The sequence below is a fragment of the Crinia signifera genome, chromosome 4, assembly GCF_055691185.1.
Source record: "Crinia signifera chromosome 4, ASM5569118v1, whole genome shotgun sequence".
NCBI classification, from domain to species: Eukaryota; Metazoa; Chordata; class Amphibia; order Anura; family Myobatrachidae; genus Crinia; species Crinia signifera.
In genome coordinates this window covers 117,678,626-117,699,283 of record NC_139220.1, presented here as the reverse complement: position 1 = coordinate 117,699,283, position 20,658 = coordinate 117,678,626, and the positions used below count along the sequence as shown (strand labels likewise).

The 20,658-nt window shown below is 41.3% G+C and overlaps 1 protein-coding gene across 2 annotated transcripts in view; it reads right to left on the bottom strand.

Annotated features, from left to right (window-relative positions):
• The window catches only part of NUAK1 (NUAK family kinase 1), a 97,502-nt gene that overhangs the window by 16,015 nt on the left and 60,829 nt on the right, over positions 1–20,658 (bottom strand). For both annotated transcript variants that reach the window (XM_083182305.1, XM_083182306.1), the window contains exons 3-4: positions 15,513–15,664; positions 10,370–10,435 (exon numbers count right to left, since the gene is read on the bottom strand). In XM_083182305.1, the coding sequence (XP_083038431.1) occupies positions 10,370–10,435; positions 15,513–15,664 (218 nt within the window). The remainder of the gene's footprint in view (positions 1–10,369; positions 10,436–15,512; positions 15,665–20,658) is intronic.

Below are 20,658 nucleotides of genomic sequence, written 5' to 3'. Positions count from 1 at the left end.
TCTGTTCTTCCTCCCAGGTCATCTAACGACTGTTGGAAGGAGTGGAGGGTAGAACTAAACTCCGCTGCTACTTCAGTTTTAAACTGCTGTAGTAAAAGCTTCATTGACCCCACTGTGAGTGCGTCAGAGTCACCCAATGCGTCCGGTGGAGGGACCCCCAGAGCACCGTTTTGTGGGCCTGAGGCGGACGGAGGGCTGGAGGTGGTAGGCCCCATTGTGAGATGGCCGCTTGATTTTGTTTTAGCGGGCTGGGGTGAAGGCTTAAAGAAGGATACCTGGGGTGCTGGTTTATTTGTCTTGGGCCTTTTGGGTGGCATATCAAGGCTGCAGGGGGAATCCTTACTACAGAAAAAGGCTAAATGAGATGGTTCCTCAGATGTCAGATCTATTACGTTGGCACAGTGTTGATACTGGGTAAGGGGAATGTAAATTAGGGCTACTGAGTGAGCATTAGAGGGCGACTTGGATCTGCCCTAGGTGGCTGCAGAGCACAATTATGTAGGCAAACTTCCAGCCCTTGCCTCAAATACCCAGTGAATGAGGCTTGAATTAACTATTGTCCTAAGCCTCAGATTGACAGCAGTTGTCTCGTAGCCCCTCTGTATAATTCAGATGCAGATTAGCTCTGCTCTGACTACAGGGGTGCTGTGGGTTGGCACACAGTGCCACTTACAGTTCTCTCAGATGGCGTGGGGATGCACACAGGTGGGGTACAGCAGCCCAGGGATCTGTGTCAGCCTTCTCAGAGCTCCGGTCCCAAGATGGCCGCCGCTTCTATGTATCAGCTCTGTCCAGCCTGCTGCAGTCTCCCCGGGTCCCAGACGGGTCCAGGGGCAGTGTGCAGGCTGCCTTCTGCTGTCCCTGGTCCACGGGCGCTCAGCAAGGCCCTGTTCTTCTCCAGGGGGGCTGCCGACCTCGTCCCGCACCTCCCACCGCCAGTCTCCTTCTCCTGGAGCGCTCGGCGGATCGCCGCTGAAATCGAGGCCCCGGCTTCCCCAGTCAGGTAGGCCGCAACCCGCCTGTCCCCCGGCTCCGCAGCTCAGTACCGCTGGCTGGGGAGAGGGGAATTATGTATTCTGGGGGCTTTGGTGTCCCAGAAATCAGGTGCCCAACTCAATTAAAATAGCTGAGAGGGGAGAGCTCTCCAGGCCCACGTCCTCTCAGCTCGGCAGCTTGGCCATGCCCCTTAAATTAACTTTTGTCCCGCAGAGGTAGCCAGAAGGTGTTGCTCTTGTCCTCTACGAGGCTCAGCTGCAGTACAACAGCTGGAGTCCTGTGATATGGCTGCTCTCAGTCACTAATTGGCTGGGGACACTCTTTGATTATGTCACTGTGCAGTGTAATCCCAATCCAGAGACTGAGAGCAAAATTTTCATTCTCCGAGCAGCTGGGAGATCCTGAACAGAGAACGTATTATCCCACTGACCTCTGGCCAGGCCACAGTGTGTTTTCCCTGTAATACCCAGGAATAAACTATTATAATCTCTGAATTATTGGGACTCACAGCAGATGTATTATACCTGCACATATTGGGCCTAATTCTGGTTCACTTGCAAAAGCAAATTCTCTCTCTAATAGACAAAACCATGTGAAATGCAGGGGGGGGGGGGGGGGGGCAGATGTAACATGTGCAGATAGAGTTAGATTTGAGTGGGGTTTGTACTTCAAAGTGATGTCTATATTGAAGTGTAAAAATTAAGAAGTCAGTATTTACCCTGCACAGGAACAAACAATATAACACCCATATCTATAGGTGCATACATATGGCAATAGATCTGGGCATTCCCGACCGCTTCAAAGACCAATTGCTCCAGTCATTCCATGTGTATGAACGATATAGATGACGATGCGCGTACCAGTCGGTCGTTTGGTAGAGGTTGATAATATTTCCTGCATGCAGAAAGATCATAGACCAATCGTTAGCGATGTGTACCAATCGTTTCATGTGTATGCACGATGAACGATTTGGTAAAGCGGTTTGACTGCCTCCCACTCCCCTCCACCATCGTTAAAGACCGATCGTTCATGTGCAATCATTTGTACAATCGTTCAGTATTTGACACCAAATTGTTTGTCCAGGAGTTCTGAGGAAATCATTAACAAGTTTGGATCGTTTGCTAAATCTTTCCGTGTGTATGCACCTGTCTGCACATGTTACATCAGCCCCCCATCCCCCCCCCCTGCAATGTACATGGTTTTGTCCATTAGAGAGATAATTTTCTTTTGCATGTGCCCATTGTGTAGGAATAATGCTTTCTGCTTTGCTTTTTTACCAAGGGAGAAAGAGACAATGATGAGATGTATTAACATGATGGATGCCAGAGTGAGGGAGTGAAAACTCCACCCTCCAGCGATGGCTGTCTGACCCCCCCCCCCCACACACACACACACAGTGCATCAGCCTAGTGCTGATGTGCTGTGTCTCACCCCTGCCTGGCTCCAGTGGGCATACATTAGATCGCTTGTGCAGCCCAGAACCTGTGGTGAATGGGGATCGATACCAGCAGCTATCGAAATCGATAGTTGATGGTACCAAAATAGTCAGTGACATCCTATATATAGAACCAAGAATGACAGGGGCACATAGCCTATAATCACAGTTATCCTACATGAGTTAGAAGGTGTATCAGTCTAACACGTTTTTTTACATCTACCTCTCAAAAGCATCCAGGATTCTGTGATCCTGGATATAGGGATTGGCTCCTCTAGTGGTAACAATTGTATCAATGATTACCAACTCACATGTCTATGCACAAAAGTTTGTTGCATATACAATTGTTTTTTATTTATTTATGTGGCCACATAACACCGCATGCAATGTAACTGCACCTATAGAGATATGCTGGATATTACCATGGTAACTAACAGACACATCATTCAGGGAAGTGAGGCGTAGTAGCCACACATGTTAGCTTTCTGTTTCCTGCTACTGCTGACCAGTTCTCCAAGGGTTATGGTATAGTGCAGGCATGTCCAACGTTGGCCCTCCAGATGTTTTGAAACTACACATCCCAGCATGCTTTGCAATAGTTTTAGCATTCTCTAATAGAAAACTGTGGCAAAGCATGCTGGGATGTGTAGTTTCAAAACATCTGGAGGGCCAATGTTGGATAAGCCTGGTATAGTGTGTTGACAATGTCTAGGTTGACCACTAATGGTCGACAGTGAATAGGTTGACACCTGTAAATGGTCAACATACCATATGTCGACATTGCCAGAAGGTCAACACAAGCTAAAAAGGTTCACATTGTCGACATGAGTTTTTCACAAGTTGTTGTTGTCTAGGTCGACTTATGTCGACATAGACACCGTATATGCGTACCGCGTCCCCTCACTTCGGGCACAGTGCCTATTATATTCTCAATCTATGCCCACTTTGATAGTAAAGTTTGAACCAAGTAGGTCTACACCAAAAAAAGTGAAAAACTTGTGTTTACCCTTTGAGTGTCGACCATGTCCACCTTCTGTCCATGCCTATGACCTATGGTATGTCGACAATTTCCAGGTGTCTTCCTAGTCACCTTGTGACTGTCGACCTAGACATTGATGACCCAGGGACATCATACCTTCCAGGAGCACAAAACAATCTGAGCGGCCTCATACAATTAGAAGGAAGCTACACCGATTGGTAGACCCCTTTTTTAACTTTGCTTCACAATTCCACTAGGAACACCGGCTCATCACGTAATCAGGATTTTTTAAACATTGGAGTACTTCAGAAAATAGAAGAGAGGAGTCCGTATATGAATACAAGAAAGCAATAAACTAGAAACAGAAAACAGAGATTTTTGATGATGATTAATTATGAATTATTAAATAAATCTCTATTAGTACAGAAGATGTTAAATGAACTGAATATACTTTAACAATCTTCAAGTTTTAAAATAATGCAGAAACAAAAACAGAGTGGCTCAGATTGCCGTTAATTGGCCTGGATTACTCCTTGCTATCCATTTTCCCTGGCTGGCTTGCAGGAAGTTGCTCTTAAGCCTTTAGACGTGTGCCTTGCCAGTGACGGAAAGACTAATGAAACACTTACTGCTAATGAATCTACACTGGTCCGTGACCTTTCTTAAGGTTCTCAAGAGTGCAAGCATTTTTTGCTACAATTGCACACTATACTTTCCTTCAGAAAACGGCATACTTCTAAATGACATGGAATGTATGAAACATGAATTGCAAAGTGTAATATTAGATTTTCCATGAAGTGCTGTTTCAGCAGCCATATTTTCATTATGGCTATTCAGGAAAAAGGTATTTACATTAAAGTACACTCCCATCCTCACAGACTGATTCTTATCAGCTTTTCCCATTAAACTTGTCAGGCTTCTCAAAAAAAGATTAATAGGATTTCAGATTACTTCATGGTCTTGGCACTTAAAAAGCAGCAATATAGTGAATAATACAAGTAGGAAAATAGACAAATGACTATTTGCATGACTGTTTCTGCAACAAATGCACACATGTAATATTCTAATGTTATGCTAATTAGTACAGGGCAACTTAAGGTGCCCATACACTAGTAAGATTTATCTTCAGATCTGGCTGGTTGGAACAAAAACATGGTTATGGATGAGTGACAGTTTGGCAGTTTTCCAGCATTTCCAAGCAAATGGTCAACTGTCATTTGCTCTCATCCATAACCATGTTTTTGTTCCAACCGGACAGATCTGCAGATAAATCTGCGTGTGTATGGCCACCTTAACAATTACTAATGGACTATTCACAGTTCTTGCAATGTTGACTATATATAGTGGTGTGTGTCATAGTTGCCTACCCTCCTGCATTCTGCAGGAGACTCCCTGAAATAGCAGTAATCTCCCTCTCTCCCTCGTTAGTCTACCAATCTCCCTCATTTCACCTAGCCCACATTACACTGTTACATTTTTTTGGGAAAAAAGGAATGAGAGACAGGTACATTTACACTGAATTATTTGCACCATTTCCCAGCACTTTACCAAGTATATTATCTCTTACTAACTGCTTTGGGGCTCATCTACATTTGGATATAAGTCATTTTATAAGATTCCTCTCAGACGTAGCAGTACACACCCACGCTTCTAGGTGCCACGTTCACGATCTCTCTATATATGGAATTAGGCACATTAAGTGGGGTGGGGGGGGGGGGGGGTAATTCCCTCTCCTATGATTTGTAAAAAGCCCATGTACCCAGTTCCCATAGGGATCAAAAGTCCCTACTGTGACAGCACCATTAATCCCAATGTTGTTGTTTTATTAAAGAAGATTAATGTATACAAACCAAGCTCCATTTTCTCGAAGCAATTATCATTTTTAAGGTTTTATCCGTTTAATCAGACAGTTACATCTCTGTGCCATTTCCTAAAATTGTTCCAGCTATGGATAACATGTGCTAAAAAGTAATAATATATTAGCTGTTACTGTCATCATCAATTTTGAAGTGCTGGGTAAAACATCTTGAGCAATTATTTTAGGACTATTTTTTTTTCACCAATAGATTGTCAAGCAATAATGAAATAATATACAGGTTAAGTATCCCTTATCCAACAAAATATCCCTTATCCATATTTTTCAAAATGCATTTTTTTTGTGCTAAAAACCTACTGGCTACATCTGTAACTGGCACTACTGGGGAAATAACATTTAACTGGCACTAAATATGTGAATGAAAATAATTGCTTAGAATTCACATTCAATGCCTGAGATAGTACACAAACCTTGTTTCATGTACACATAAAATATATGTGTGTATTTCATGTGTTTGTACAACATAAATGCAAGATACCACAAGATAACTCATTAAAATATAAACATATTTAAAAATAGGGAATAATCCATTGTCCAAAATTCTTCTGGTCCCGAGCATTTTGGGAAAGGATACTCAACCTGTACCCTATTTCTTTATGTATAAGGCTTTTGTTTATTAAAAACAATCTATCTTCAAAGCAACTTCAAAAACATGTGAAAGTTTAAATAAATCTAAAGCTGTGTACACACGGAGCAATTTGATCACTGGCAATATATTGACACACTGCCGGGAGAAGAGGCAGGGGAAGTCGCATGCTCCTCCGACCAGTGACCATTAGGGGGCTGAAAACGGGAGCGCGCACCCGGCAATTTATAGCCGGTGCACACTCCAATCGCTGGCAATATGGTTGCTTAGCAATCATATTGCCAGCAATTTTTTTGCCTGTGTCTACACACCTTAAGTGTATTCCACTAAATGAAAAGTATGTGAATTCAAAATATTTATAGTCTCATATTATAGATATCATTGCTTCCCTGGGCTACGGTCTACAGGCATTGGGCCGACATGCATTAAGGTCGACATGCACTAAGTTCTACATGCAGGACAGGCTGCGCTACGTTTCAGTGTCCATTTCGACTGTGTCGAAATTCGGGACAAAAAAATATATGGAAAAACCCCATGTCGACCTTTTGACTGTCATCCTCCCCATGTGGACCTAATGACCCTGTCAACCTAACCCATGTGGACCTACAGTCATGTCGACCTTAATGCTTGTCGACCAACTTGCTGGTGACCGAATGATCCATACCTGCTTGCCTTAACTTCTTTAGCTGATACAAAAAAAGGTTTGGAATTACAATATATAATTTTTTTTTTTTTTCAGAGTAATTTCAATGTTTACACAAGCAAAAGTGGGCACTAAATTATTTGCCTTTTCACATTAATTACAGCTAAAGAATATATTTAAGTTATTTGAAAATTGCACTTAGGCTTAATTATTACAAAGTCCTCAGGCATGTTTGTCTTCGGGTTGGAAATAAAAGTTGCAGTTGTTTTTGTACCTTGTCACAGATATAGTGCTTGGCTTGAACTTAGAGCACTTTTTACACTGTTTACAGTTTAAATGAGAAAACATTGGCGTGTACGTTCAGTGCACAATCTTCTTAATTGCCCTTTAAAACTACAAAGATGCTATTTCATATAACACATTCTGTTTCTCAAAATAAAAACTGATCTTAGTACGTTTCTTAAATATTATGCACAAAACATACCCAGTGTGGAGATAGATATTGAAAAAATAGAAAATGCAGGGGCAAACTCTAAACATTAGGAATACTGGAAATCAGAACAATTATAATAAACTCTAAAATTTAACATGGATTTAAATTGAAGTAACTAGCATTATTTTTTGGCCAATATGGGTCCACCTACCATGACGAAACTACCTCATAAGCCTCCTTCTGAAAATGGGTGCCTGATGACGCTCCGACAGTGGGGATCCCGACAGTCAGTATCCTGACTGCCGGTGCTCCGACAGGGGGGATCCCGACTCACAGGGGCTATTCTCCCTTGTGGGGGTCCACAAGCCCCATAGGAGAATAGAACCTGTGGCAAGCGTAGCAAGCCACCAGGCCTGCAGAGTGTCACGCACAGCGAGCCAGGAAGGGGCTTCATTGCGCTCACCCCCCTGTCGGAGCACCGGCAGTCGGGATCCCAACGTTGAGATGCTGACTGTTGAGATCTCCACTGCCGGAGGCGCATACCACACCCCTGAAAATAAATATTATAAGAAAGGAGTGTTTTCTTTTGGGAAATTTGAGGCATATTTTGAATTTAGTGTCAAAGAAAATGCCAGATTATTTCATTTAAAAAAAATATAAAGTTTAAACAATGCAATTTCTTAAAATTGTATTTATTGCAGTGATCTGTTCATATCAAAGAACATACAAATCTCAGTTCATACTTGTATCTTCAATTAAATGAAAATTGTACTGACCAGAAAAGTAATATGAAAGATAATTATTCCTTACTTATAAATAGATATAAAACGGGATGAGACACGATAGAGATGATTAAAGATAATGACATTTGGCAGATAACATGAGGGTGGGAAGTGGTGATGTCTGTATGGCACAGGCTAGTTACACGTGGTGTGGGTGGTGTTTTTGTACTTGCTGCTGGCATGGGAGTGAGAATTTTAATTTCATATTGGTGCCAAATCCTTTCTTGTTAAGTGAAAAATTGGTATAGCTAATGCTAGTTGTCATGGGGAGGGGGTGTTGTAGTGGTAATAACTAAATTGTAATAGGTAAGAGCTGGAAACAAAGGCAGTGACAGAGCCCAACCTATGGTTCAGTGTACATTGAGTATAAGGGAAACATTCTCCATTCGCTACATATATAAGATGTACAGTACAAATCAGATCTAAAAATTGGGCTGAAGGACATCAGTAATAGAGGCATGGATAGTATATTTGGACTGCACAAGTCCAATATCCATATCAGGACTCCTATACACTCTGGTGGAGCCAGAACTCTTTTATCAGTACTGATAACACTGAGCTAATAATCTGCTGTAAAAACCCTCTAGAATTCCGTGGTACATATTTTTTAGATCTAATAAGCCCAACTACTGCCTGTCTTTAACACACAACTGACCACGCAATATATCAATAATACTGTTTAATAAATCTAAAACATCCCTCTTAGCCAGAAAAACAAACTCTGTGTCAATAGAGCAATAGGGACATATGTATTAAAGCACATATTTTCTTGACAGTGTTGGGGTGGGGCACAAAGGTTCCAAAACAGAATGAAGTGGTAGTGGCCCATACTTAAGTGGTGTGGGCTTCACTAGAGGTGGTGTGGGCTTCACTAGAGGTGTAATCAACAACTACAATGATTGGCCAACTATTAAATTTGACATGCTTTAGGTCATGTTGTGTGCCCATTTTAAAAAGATAAACGCTCCTACCAAGTCTGTTGTAAACGTATGCCCCGTACACATGGGGCGAAGGGACTTTTTGCTGAGCGATCTAGTAAAGCACAGCTTTCACCTATTTCTACATTTAGCTTTCCTGACTCTGGTGTTTCTCACCTGTACCAAACTCTCTAAACAGCCCTTGATGAAGTGGCTCCAGCTTCCAATTACACCCCACGCAGGCTTAGATGCCAGTTGTGGCACTCCAAAATAACAAGACAACTACGAAATCAGTAACGTAAAAGTGGATTGCCATTGGCGTAAATTTCGTAATCTGAGTGATTTCCACACATATAAGACCGCTCCTACTGCAATGCTTTGGACACTGCCAAACAAACATACTTGCAATCTCTTCTTGTGCCATCAACCCTAAGAGACTTTTTAACACATTTAAGTCTCTTCAATACCCTCCCCCACTGGTTACCATCAGTGCACAAGAACTTGCCTCCTACTTTAAGGACAAGATTGATAACATCTGAGATGAAATGGTATGCTCTTCCACAACCTCTAACCCACTTTCTTCCCCATCTGAACCTTCTGGTACTTTCTCTTCATTTGAAGCCCACACATGAGAAGGAAGTATCCACCCTGTTCTTATCCTCCTACTCCACAACCTCTCCTCTTGATCCTATATCTGCACAAGTCATTAAAACTCTATCTCCTGTGCTTATCCCAACCTTAACTAATATCTGCAATCTCTCTCTTGCTACTGGTACTTTTCCTTCTCTGTTCAAACATGAAGTGATTACTCCCATTCTGAAAAAACACAATTCTGACCCGAACTCTCTCTGCCTAACTAACATCCTATCTCTCAGCTCCCATGCCTCTCCAAGCTACTCGAGAGACTTGTCTACTCTCGTCTTGCACACTTCCTTAACTCTCACATCCTATTAGACCCACTTCAGTCAGGCTTTCATTCCCAGGGTATACTCCGCTCTGAGCATAGCAATCTGCCTGATGTCTCCTCGCTCTGATCACATCAGACCATTCATTAAGATACACGTGGCTAGGAACTTACTGAATGTTTGCAAAACTGCTGAGAACCTGCACTTTAATGAGCACTAATATGTAATGCTTTCACTGATGCCTCTTAACAAGAACATTGGCTAACACTACTGTATTCCTTCAACTTTTAACAAACCCTAAATGTCATCTCTTTAAAGTGCTGTAATAGATTCTCTTACTAGACAGACTGTATGCTCCCACACACGCGCACACACATATTTCCTCCCACAAAGGACTAAATATTAAACTATACCAGAACCTGCCATCTACTTTGTCCATCCTAATTATCATAATAAATATTTCTTGTGCTTTTCTGTTGTGCATCTTACTATTTGCAGGTTTTGGTGGCAAAAGGAGGTAGCACTAATTTTAGTCACTATTTTAGGAGGCTAAGAACTCAGTATTAAGCAGACATAGAAACTTGTGAGGATGTAATAGTGTAAAAGACATTCCTCTCGCTAACCTAGAATCCTATTCACAATACTCGCCTATATGCCAGGTACCAAAATGAATGAAATGCATTGTAACTAGGGCTGTGTAAAAGGGCCAACCACCGAAGGTACAAATCCGACAGAAGCACAACACTGGGAAGTTGATACCTTGTTTATCAAACATATACATGACTCAGTCAATTTGAAGCAGAAATTTAAGCATTACCTTAATGTTGCCATTTTCATCCAGAAGAATGTTTTCCAGCTTTAGATCTCTATGCACGACGCCATTCTATAACAAGAAAGACGATATGTAAAAAATACAAAGACTAGATAGAACCTATGACAGTGAATTTGCATACATTGGGCATCATCCCTTTGGTGTGACATAACCAATAGGATATCTGTAATTCACTTGCTATCTGGCAAAGAGGCGAATAACTGGAATCTTTCCTCCTACAAAGTGTACAGTAAAAGGAGATTCTTTTTTTTACCTCATGTCAGCTCCGTTTCTCTCTTTAGTGAAGAGAACGTGGCTGCTTATTGCCAAGATCTGGAAGTCCTAGTCTGATTCCATATGCAACACGCAATAAACATTTCACAAAGCTATGCTTTGATAATGGAGAAAAAAATGTGTAATTGCTGTGTGTGAAGTTTACCAAAGCTTTAACATTTCAGTTGGCACATAGGAATATTAGCCCGGCAAGAAGTGTCCTACGGTGTTTAGTCTGGGAGTGAGACAGCAGGAAGGATCTGCTATAAAAAGAATACTGCAAATATAGTCATGTAAACAGTGTGTGTAATGAAACAAACACAACTTCATCATTGTATTCAGTGGAAATGTAATATCAAAACACCAATGCTGTATTGGGTGACTGCAACTGTGGTCTAGCCAAAGAATTTACAATAATATGCACATAAACATTAATATACACATAAGTGCCTTCCTCACCTCATTTCAAAAGTCTTTATTTCACTACAACTGACTTTATGGGACATATTCAATTGCCCACATTCATTTTTTCCTGCAGCATGAAGAATTGATTATGTAATGCTTATATCTTACCCTTGGGACCACCTCTGTCTAGACTCCAGGCCATACGTTTCTATTCTCCAGAATGCCAGAGAGACTTTAGGCATCTGTTCTGGACACCCAGTAGAATAGACCAGCCTCCGTGATCCAGCCTAATACATTACAGGGTTGAAGATAATAGGGGGCATTCAATTGTACAAGGGAGATTTAACCCCTTCATGACAGAGCCAGTTTTTGCCTTCCTGACAGAGCCCTTTTTTTCAAATCTGGCATGTATCACTTAAGTGGGGATAACTTTTTTTTGCTTTTACTTATCCCAGTGATTTTGAGATTGTTTTCTCGTGACACATTGTACTTCAAGTTAGTGGTAAATTTTCGTCGATACAGTCTGTGTTTTTTTGTGAAAAATACCAAAATGTCGTAAAAAAATGGAAAATTTTGCGATTTGCAAAATGTTAAATTTTCTGCTTGTGAGACAAATAATCTTACCACTCAAAATAGTGAATAACTAACATAGACCATATGTCTACTTTATGTTGCCATCATTATTTCAACCTCATTTTCATTTTTTTGGACACTAGGAGGCTTCAAATATGAATAGCAAATTCTCAAATTTTCAAGAAAATTTCAAACTCTGATTTTTTTAGGGACCAGGTCAGTTATGATGTGACTTTGAGTGACTTGTATGTGAGACACCCCCATAAATGATGCCATTTCAAAAACTGCACCCCTCACAGTATTCAAAACAGCATTTTGGAAGTTTGTTAACCCTTTAGGTGTTTCACAGGAATTAAAAGAAAGTGTAGGTGAAATTTCCAAATTTCATTTTTTTTGCAGATTTGCAATTTTAATACATTTTTCTAAGGAACACAGTAGATTTTACTAGAGAAATGTGACTAAAAATTGATTCCCCCAATTCTTTGGTTTTCATAAATATCCTATATGTGGCCCTAGTGTGCACGGTGACCAAACCACAGGCTTCATAATAGAAGGAGCACCTACTTGATTTTGGAGCCTCCTTTTTATGAGATTATTTTTTAGGCACCATGTAGGTTTCTAGGCACCATAAGATGCTAAAAGTTAGGTACCCCCCCACAAGTGACCCCATTTTGCAAACTACACCCTTCAGGGAATTCATCTAGGGGTATAGTGTACATTTCAAACCCCCAGGGGTTTCACCAATTGTGGTACAACTGGGCAGTGAAAATGAAAAAAATTTATTTTTCATTTTCACAGCTCAGTTGTATCAAAATTGGTGAAACCCCGGGGGGTTTGAAATGTACACTATACCCCTTGATGAATTCCCTGAAGGGTGTAGTTTGCAAAATGGGGTCACTTGTGGGGGGGTTCCACTGTATGGGTGTTTCGGGGGTCATTCAACCAGAATCTGTGCTGCAAAATCCAAAAATCACTCCTTCCCTTCTGAGTCCTGCCATGCACCCAACTGGTATTTTTTGGTCACACGTGAGGCATTGCCGTACTCGGGAGAAATTGGGGCACAGATTTTGGGGTGCTTTGTCTCCTTCATTCCTTGTGAAAATGAAAAATTTTGAGCCAGATCTGCATTTTTGTGTAAAAAAATGTAATTTTTTACAGAAAAATGCAGTTCTGGCTCAAAATTTTTTATTTTCACAAGGAATGAAGGAGACAAAGCACCCCAAAATCTGTGCCCCAATTTCTCCCGAGTACGGCAATGCCTCACGTGTGACCAAAAAATACCAGTTGGGTGCATGGCAGGACTCAGAAGGGAAGGAGTGATTTTTGGTGGTGGAATGAATGGTGGGTGCTATGTCGCATTAGCAAGACCCCCGAAGCACCAATACAGTGGAACCCCCCCACAAGTGACCCCATTTTAGTCACCAGCTTTGGGAGGGGGGCTGGCGCTGCGGCTGGCGGGGGGGTGGGAGGGGTGCTGGCGCTGCGGCAGCCGGGTGGGTGGGAGGGAGGGGGGCTGCCGGGTGGGAGGGGGGGGGGGGGGCTCGCGATCGGTGGTAATCGGTGCGGTATATACACACACACACACACATATATATATATGTGTGTATATATATACACACATATATATATATATATATATATATATATATATGTGTATATATATATATATATATATATATATATATATAAATATATTTTTCAGTGCATATGTTTATTTTTTTACTTTGTATGCAGCTTGATGCTGCTGCTGCTGCTGCGGGGGGGAGGGGGGAGGAGGGCAGCGCTGCGTGCGCTCCAGACGCTCCGGGGGAGCCGCTGCTGCTGCCGGGTGAGTGCCCGGCGGGTTCGAGGGGGGGCTGCACATCGGTGGTGATCGGTGCTGTACTTGACAGCACCGATCACCAGTGAATCCCTGTGTTACCGAGCGGCTTAGCCGCCGGTAACACAGGAAACGCTGTGAATGGCTGTTCAGATTTGAACAGCCATTCACAGCGATCGCCGACCGGGGGGGGCACCCCTGCCCCCCCTGGGCGGCGAGGGGGGATGTCTGCTGTCAGGGACAGCAGACATCACCTAACTGTCACTGCGTCTCTAGACGCAGTGACAGTTAGAAGTCATGACGTATATATACGTCATGTGTCGGGAAGTACTTCCCGACCATGAAGTATATATACGTCAAATGTCGTGAAGGGGTTAAACATTTCCTCAGGGCAGAGTTTTTCCTGCCGTCGCAAGGTTTTCTATTCAGTTAAAGGAGGGAAAATGAGACCCAGTGGTTTCTATATAAATCACAACATCTTTATTCACAAACCCCCAGAATTTTGAAATTTGTTAGATTTAGGAAAAATCACTAGGACTTTCTCTGGTAACCTCGTTAAAGAAGCAGTTTGATGTTTCCAGTTAGCTTAAGCTGGTCATACACCTAAAGATTTATTGTGCAATCTGGCTGGTTGGAATAAAAACTTGGTCATTTATGACAGTTGACCATTTGCTTTGAAATGCTGGAAAACTGATCATTAGATTTCCACTATCAAGTCATTGCTGCCCTGTCTATCAGGGTTTTGATTTGTGCTGTCCCGGAAGCGCGAATCAGGATCGCAAGGTAAAAAAACCTGTGCGATCTGCATGTGATCCCGATGTGATTTTGACTATATAGTCAAAAGCTCATGCTGGATTGTACCGTGATTTTGTTTCCCTTGTGAGGCATCAGAGAGAACTACAACTCCCAACAGCCTCGTTACCAGTGGGAAATGGAGGAGAGGCTACCGGGAGCGGCTGAGACTACCAGACCGGTAAGTAAATTTTAATTAATTATTAGCACTGGGGGTTTCAAAGCTGAAAATATCATGTGCATTTAAAAAAAAATTGATTCCACAGGTGTTGGAAGCGTAAATACTCACGGTAATCCAAACAGGTTGCAAGGTCCGCAGGATTTTTTTGCGGCCAAAACCTTGCACCCAATGGAATTCCCCTCTATTTGTGGTTTATTATAAACATGTCCGCCTACTCAACAATACAGCAAATTTTGGTATTGTACAGTTGCGGACAAAATACAAAATGTAGTGTCCTAAGACAGCTGGCGCTTAGTATGTTATTAAAATTCTAAAATAGATTAAAAAAAATTCCCGGTAAGTAACCAATGATGCCTTTTACACTGACTTAAATAACACAGGTTATTGCCATGTCAACCAGGCTTGGTGTAAAAGGGTCCCCAAAACGTAACCAGTGACCCGGAAATCCAACACTGGTTGGTTGTGCATTGTAAGTGCTTGCTACTTCAAAAAGTCCAGTCTCGCACACAATCCTGTACCTCCAGCAAATCAATTTAGCCCCATATCTTACATTTTTTCAGTGGAACGAAAGCTGTTTCTGCATAAGTAGTTATCTTCATTCTTTATGGCTGCAAAATACTAAAACTTTTTTTACTCCAATATATTCCTGAAAGGTCAGCGAGATCTGAAAGACTTCTTATCTGTGCAAATATTTGTCCAGTGAAACCATCCATGAATTTTGTGTGTGTGTGATATTTTAAATGTTTGCACTGACTGGTGGGACTCTAAAAATACACTCTCGGCCTACTTATCTGCAGCAGCTCCTGTCTTGTTTAATTTACATTAGGAAAGAGGAGAAGCTATATTATTCAATGTCTTTCAATGTTACGAGGCCTGCGGTGAGTAACAGAGCAGTACTTTACTGACCACCTTGGCAGAGAAGGTCTAAGCCAGAGTGAAAATAATACATTGCACATGCTGAGCAATACGATATGTGCAATACAGCAGCATAACCTCATGCGCGAGGATTTAAACTTAAATCACCGTTTACGGCAGTGCAGATTTCCATCCAAAACAACCAACTGTGCAGAACAAACAGAGCATTGCGCAACGTGTGCTCTGCTTACCTTATGGCAGTAGTGTACAGCGGAGACAATCTGGCGAAAGAAGTGTCTTGTTTCCCTTTCACTCAGTCGTCTCCTCTCACTGATGTAATCGTACAGTTCACCTTTGCTCGCATATTCCATTATGATCACAATCTTATCTTTATTTTCAAACACTGCAAGAGAGATACGGCAAAGAATGATGTCGCCGTACAAGTTCCAACACAATGCAGTGTATGAGCATGCAGATATAAAAAGGTTTACATTACGTAATGACAAATATATCAACAAAAGTTACTTTTTAGTTGAACAAAAGTTTTGTTACAGTTGCTTTTTATCCTATACTACAGGGGTAGCCAACTAGAGTCCTCGAGAGCTACCAACAGTTCACGTTTTCCAGCTCACCTCGCAGGTACACAGGTGCACTCATTACGGACAGACACATTTGAAAAGATCCACAGGTGGAGCTAAATACTTCACTTTTGATTCTGTGACGTTAACAGTTAACGTTAACTGTTGGTAGCTCTCGGGACTGGAGTTGGCTGCCCCTGCTATACTACATAGCAATTATCACAGAACAATATACATATAGTTTACATAATCAGCATTATTATGGGCAGCACAGACAGTGTAATGGTTAACATTACTGCGGCACATCACTGAGGTCATGGGTTTGACTCCCACCATGTCCCTAACCATTGCAGAGTTTGTATATTCTCCCCCTGCTTGAGTTGGTTTCCTCCCACAATCCAAAATATACTGGTAAATTGGCCCTCAACAAAAACAACCCTAGAATGAATGTGTGTGGTAGGGAATCTTCATATAATCTCTGTATAGCGCTATGGAATATGTGTACTATATAAATAACTGGCATTAAATAATTAATCACTGCATTCTAATAGCACAGGGGTCCTTAAACTATTTTGCTCTGGGACCCCATCAGACAATAAAAATAATTACAGGACCCCAGCAAGTTACTGCAGAATGTCATCATATCACATGTGTAGTCAACAGACAGCACATACATGGCAGCATTGGGATACGGTCGTATTGTCGACCCGATTTTGGTCAACAGTCATTAGGTCGACATGATTTTTGGTCGACATGGGTTAGGTCGACAGTCGCGAGGTCGACATGGGTTTTTGCACTGGTTTTTGAGCCGACATGTGCTGACAGGCGGTATTTCATGCTCTACCATCCACTAGGGTGTGGTGGGAGAATAAAATAGTGTGCCGAGCGCAGCGATGCACTGTGCCCAAAGCATCGCGAGCGAAGCTGCGGTTGACTTCCAACTGTGTCCATGTTGACTGTGTCGACATTCCGGTAAAAAAAAACTGTGAAAAAAACCATGTCAACCTAACCCATGTTGACCTAACGCATTTGTCGACCTAAACCCTGTCGACCTAGTTGCCTGTCGACCCAACGGTGTCGACCTAATGACTGTCGGCCTAAGTCGGGACGACAATACGATCCACACCCGGCAGCATTGTGGAGGCACAACATGATGTGAGGAGTCTAAAATAACAGACACTTCAACAGATTTTCCAGACTCCTTGAATCACTGACTGAGATTAGAAAAAGTCATCAGCCTGATGGTCAGCAACATGGAGTATCAACAGCTAAATCAGAAATGCTCTAAAATGTCCTGTATCTGGTATGAAACTGCAAATCTCCCAGTACTGCGGTACAAATATCCTAATTCTGTTATTCTAATTTTACCATTCTGTGATGAGCTAATGTTCTTTGTGGATATGAAGATGTCTGGTACAGATTGCAACTTTAATCAAACTCAATAAAAGATCTTGATCATATTTACATATCATAGGTAACGAGCTGAAAGATTGAGGGTTTCATTATGGAAATGCCCATATGACTTATATAGTTCTGAGAGGCATGCGGGGAAGGTAGGTGCTTCTAACTGGAAAAAATCATTTATATCTAATAACCACACTGGTTTGCCTTGTAAATGATTGCTGCTTTAAAAATACGGACATTCATGACTGAAATCCTAGACCTCCGGCAACACAGACCCTATTGCATTTAGCCCTAGGTGTATAGTGTACTGTTTACATTTTGATATAAAACACAGTCTATTCTACATATACTGATTTATAATCAATTTTTGGTCACAATTCACTATTACTTCAATGTACCTACAGTAACTTATGTTACTGCAGTAACAAAATAAAATTCAGTGTATTCTAATACATATAGGCCACAACGCAAAACTGCTAGCTTGCCAAAAGTTTTACTTATGTTGATCCCATCTTACTTTGGTAGTGACCATTTTCTTGTGAAACACAGTTATGGAAATTTACTAGGTGCAGGTGGAGGAAGTACAGTGATGTAAACAGGTCTGGACATTATATAGAAAATGTGACAAGTCCGTGTAACTATTTCTAGGCTCAGTGTGAAACAAGTGCAAAATATCACACATACATGTGTTCAGTTGCTGTTGTGTCTATTTGGAAATGTCTTTAAAGAGTCTTTCATATTAACCCTTTGAGCACCAACGTTATTGCCTAAAAATGCCAGGGCCGTAGTCGAGGAATATGAATCTGGTTTATTTAGTTAAATATTGCGCCCATTAAAAAAAAAAAAAAAACAGTTGCAGTGCGCGAAGCAGCCATTTTTATCTGATATTTTGCACATCTCTCACAGCAAAGTTGCCACTCAAAGGGTTAAGCGGTTTTAAGTTTGCTGCCATCCACTTAAGTGATATCTCTCTGACAGGACGCCTGCCATTTGCTTAACTCAATAGGTTCCTGGTACATGCTGGTATTTCTATTGGCATGCCTTCATAATCATTCCTGAATTCTGTAGAATGGAGCCAGAAACCAAAGATGATTACTGAGACTAGCTGGCAGTAGTCCCAATACATAGAAGTATCAACAAATTAGTTGGCCTATAAGGGTTAAGACACCACATAAAAAAATGGTTAAGCTCTATACACACTAGGCGACATTGTGAACGCTAGGACTCAGAAAGGGGCTTCTGGGTGATATAGTTCACGATATTGTCTAGTGTGTACCCTCAATATAATTAATGATGCACATGAGCGCATCATTAACGACCATTGATGTCTTCTGAACATGCAGGTTAATTTGGCTCTATAGCCAAACACCCTGCATGTTTAGCGGGCCCCCGAGTCATCTTCGGTGGCTGATATAATTTGGTTTGTACGCACAATATCGTCCACCCGTGTTCTATATGGATATTTATATCGGCCACCGCCAGCTAGAGTGTATTGGGCTTCAGGATTAAAGGAATGTACCTGAATATGGAAAACACCTTTTACATGGGTCTAAGATAACTTGACCTTTCTGATTAATTTATACATGAGTGAAAATACCATATACATCCTCAATGTACAGCTGACCTTCATGAAATAAAAAAGCACACAACACGCAAAAAATTCCGGCAATATTATCTAAAAGGACATGGAAAGTTTAATGTTATAACTCTTAGGAGTCTGGGATCCTACAACAGCTTTTAACCATAAAGTCACAAAGTACGGACTAACTGTGGAGACTATATAAAGCATAACAAAAAACAAATACACACACACATCAAAATGTTGTTATAACATTCAAAGCTTAACAAGTCTTCCTAATGTTGGCAGTGCAGTAACTTCAAATCAAAGCTTATCAGTACACCAGGTTGCTTATATCAGGAGTATACTGTTTGACATGGGAAACGAATCTACATAGACAGACAAAAAGGGAGTCAGTTTGGTCCAAAGTGAGGTCTGGTAAGATCAAAAACAATGTCTACAAGCATACACGGAATAGCAAGCACTGTGTGTAAGAACGGATAAGCCACAAATATGCAAAGTTGCTGAAAATGTATGTATGTAAACATTACAGAATTCAGTTTTATTGCAAATTAGGCATACTATCTGTTGTAGAGGATTAAGGGGAGTATCTACTTTCAGAGAAGTTCATTTGACAAACACGTAGTAAAACAAGGCATTTTATGGAAGTGTGCATTATTCCCAGAAACTACACGTACTGTAAGGCTGCCATTGCATAAGAAATCAGCAAACCTGGAATTACTTAGAATTCTCAGCTGGAAAAATGTGAAATTTCAACTTATCATCTCTCCCCGTCTCCCTATTATTTGTCTAACAATGCATGCCAAAATCGGCTTCATGCTCCCACCCTTGAGCCACCAGCCAAGAAGATCTGATAAAGACAAAAGGGAGCTGAGGCATGCATGTACCCTGCCCTGAAGGGCTGACTTGTCCTCTCCTGTCAGTGATTCCCATCTGTGTAATCCTCATTAAAAGAAAGGCTTCTGAAACTAGAAGAAGCTGTCTTGGGACGGATTACTTGATCCATAACGTTCTCCAAAAAATGAGCGCATGATATTTTTTTTCTGTTGGGATAATGAGTTTTCCAGGCTAATGTCTTTTGATTTTGTTTGTTATTGGTGTCGTGCCAACAAGGAGCATGGTTTTCCTCAGTAAGAAGGTGGTCATTGAATAATGTATTCCATAATATATGAAACTGCAACACTATACTTAAGTCATTATTACAGGGTTAAGATGTTTTTCCTACAAAATATTAATTGCAGCGTCAAGACTACCAATTATAAAATTATGGTCGGAAGAAATATTAGCCAGTTATCTTTCAGAAATTTACAATCTACAGGCGATGGTAAAATGCGTATTAAACAAAAACCACACAAAATGATTTCCTGTTTCAACTGCATTACATGTCCAAATGGAAACTTTACTTTTGTAATACAATGCTAATGTATTTTCTCCTGCACTAAATAATATGAACACAAGTGATCTGACAGTGGAAACAAGCTGCACAAAATATTCTAGGTCATAGTTCACCATTGTTTTAATTGTTGACAGAATGTTGACATTAGGGTTAGGATGCAGGCAGGAGGGGGTATTGTACTTCCTGGTAGGCCCAAGGACCACAGGTCTCACCCGGAAGCGATGGAGCCGCCAATAGAGGTAAGTCACTGCTGAGCAACCAAGACTAAATGTCGCCTTTTATACATTGTATCACATGATGAATGTTGATTCGGTCAAAGTAGACATGACCAGGTTGACGTTTTGTACTCATCCTAGTTATACTGTATGTGTAGCTGGTATATTAGAGAGGGATCTGGGAGACCTCTGTTTACGATATTGTGCATACACACTAAATGATAT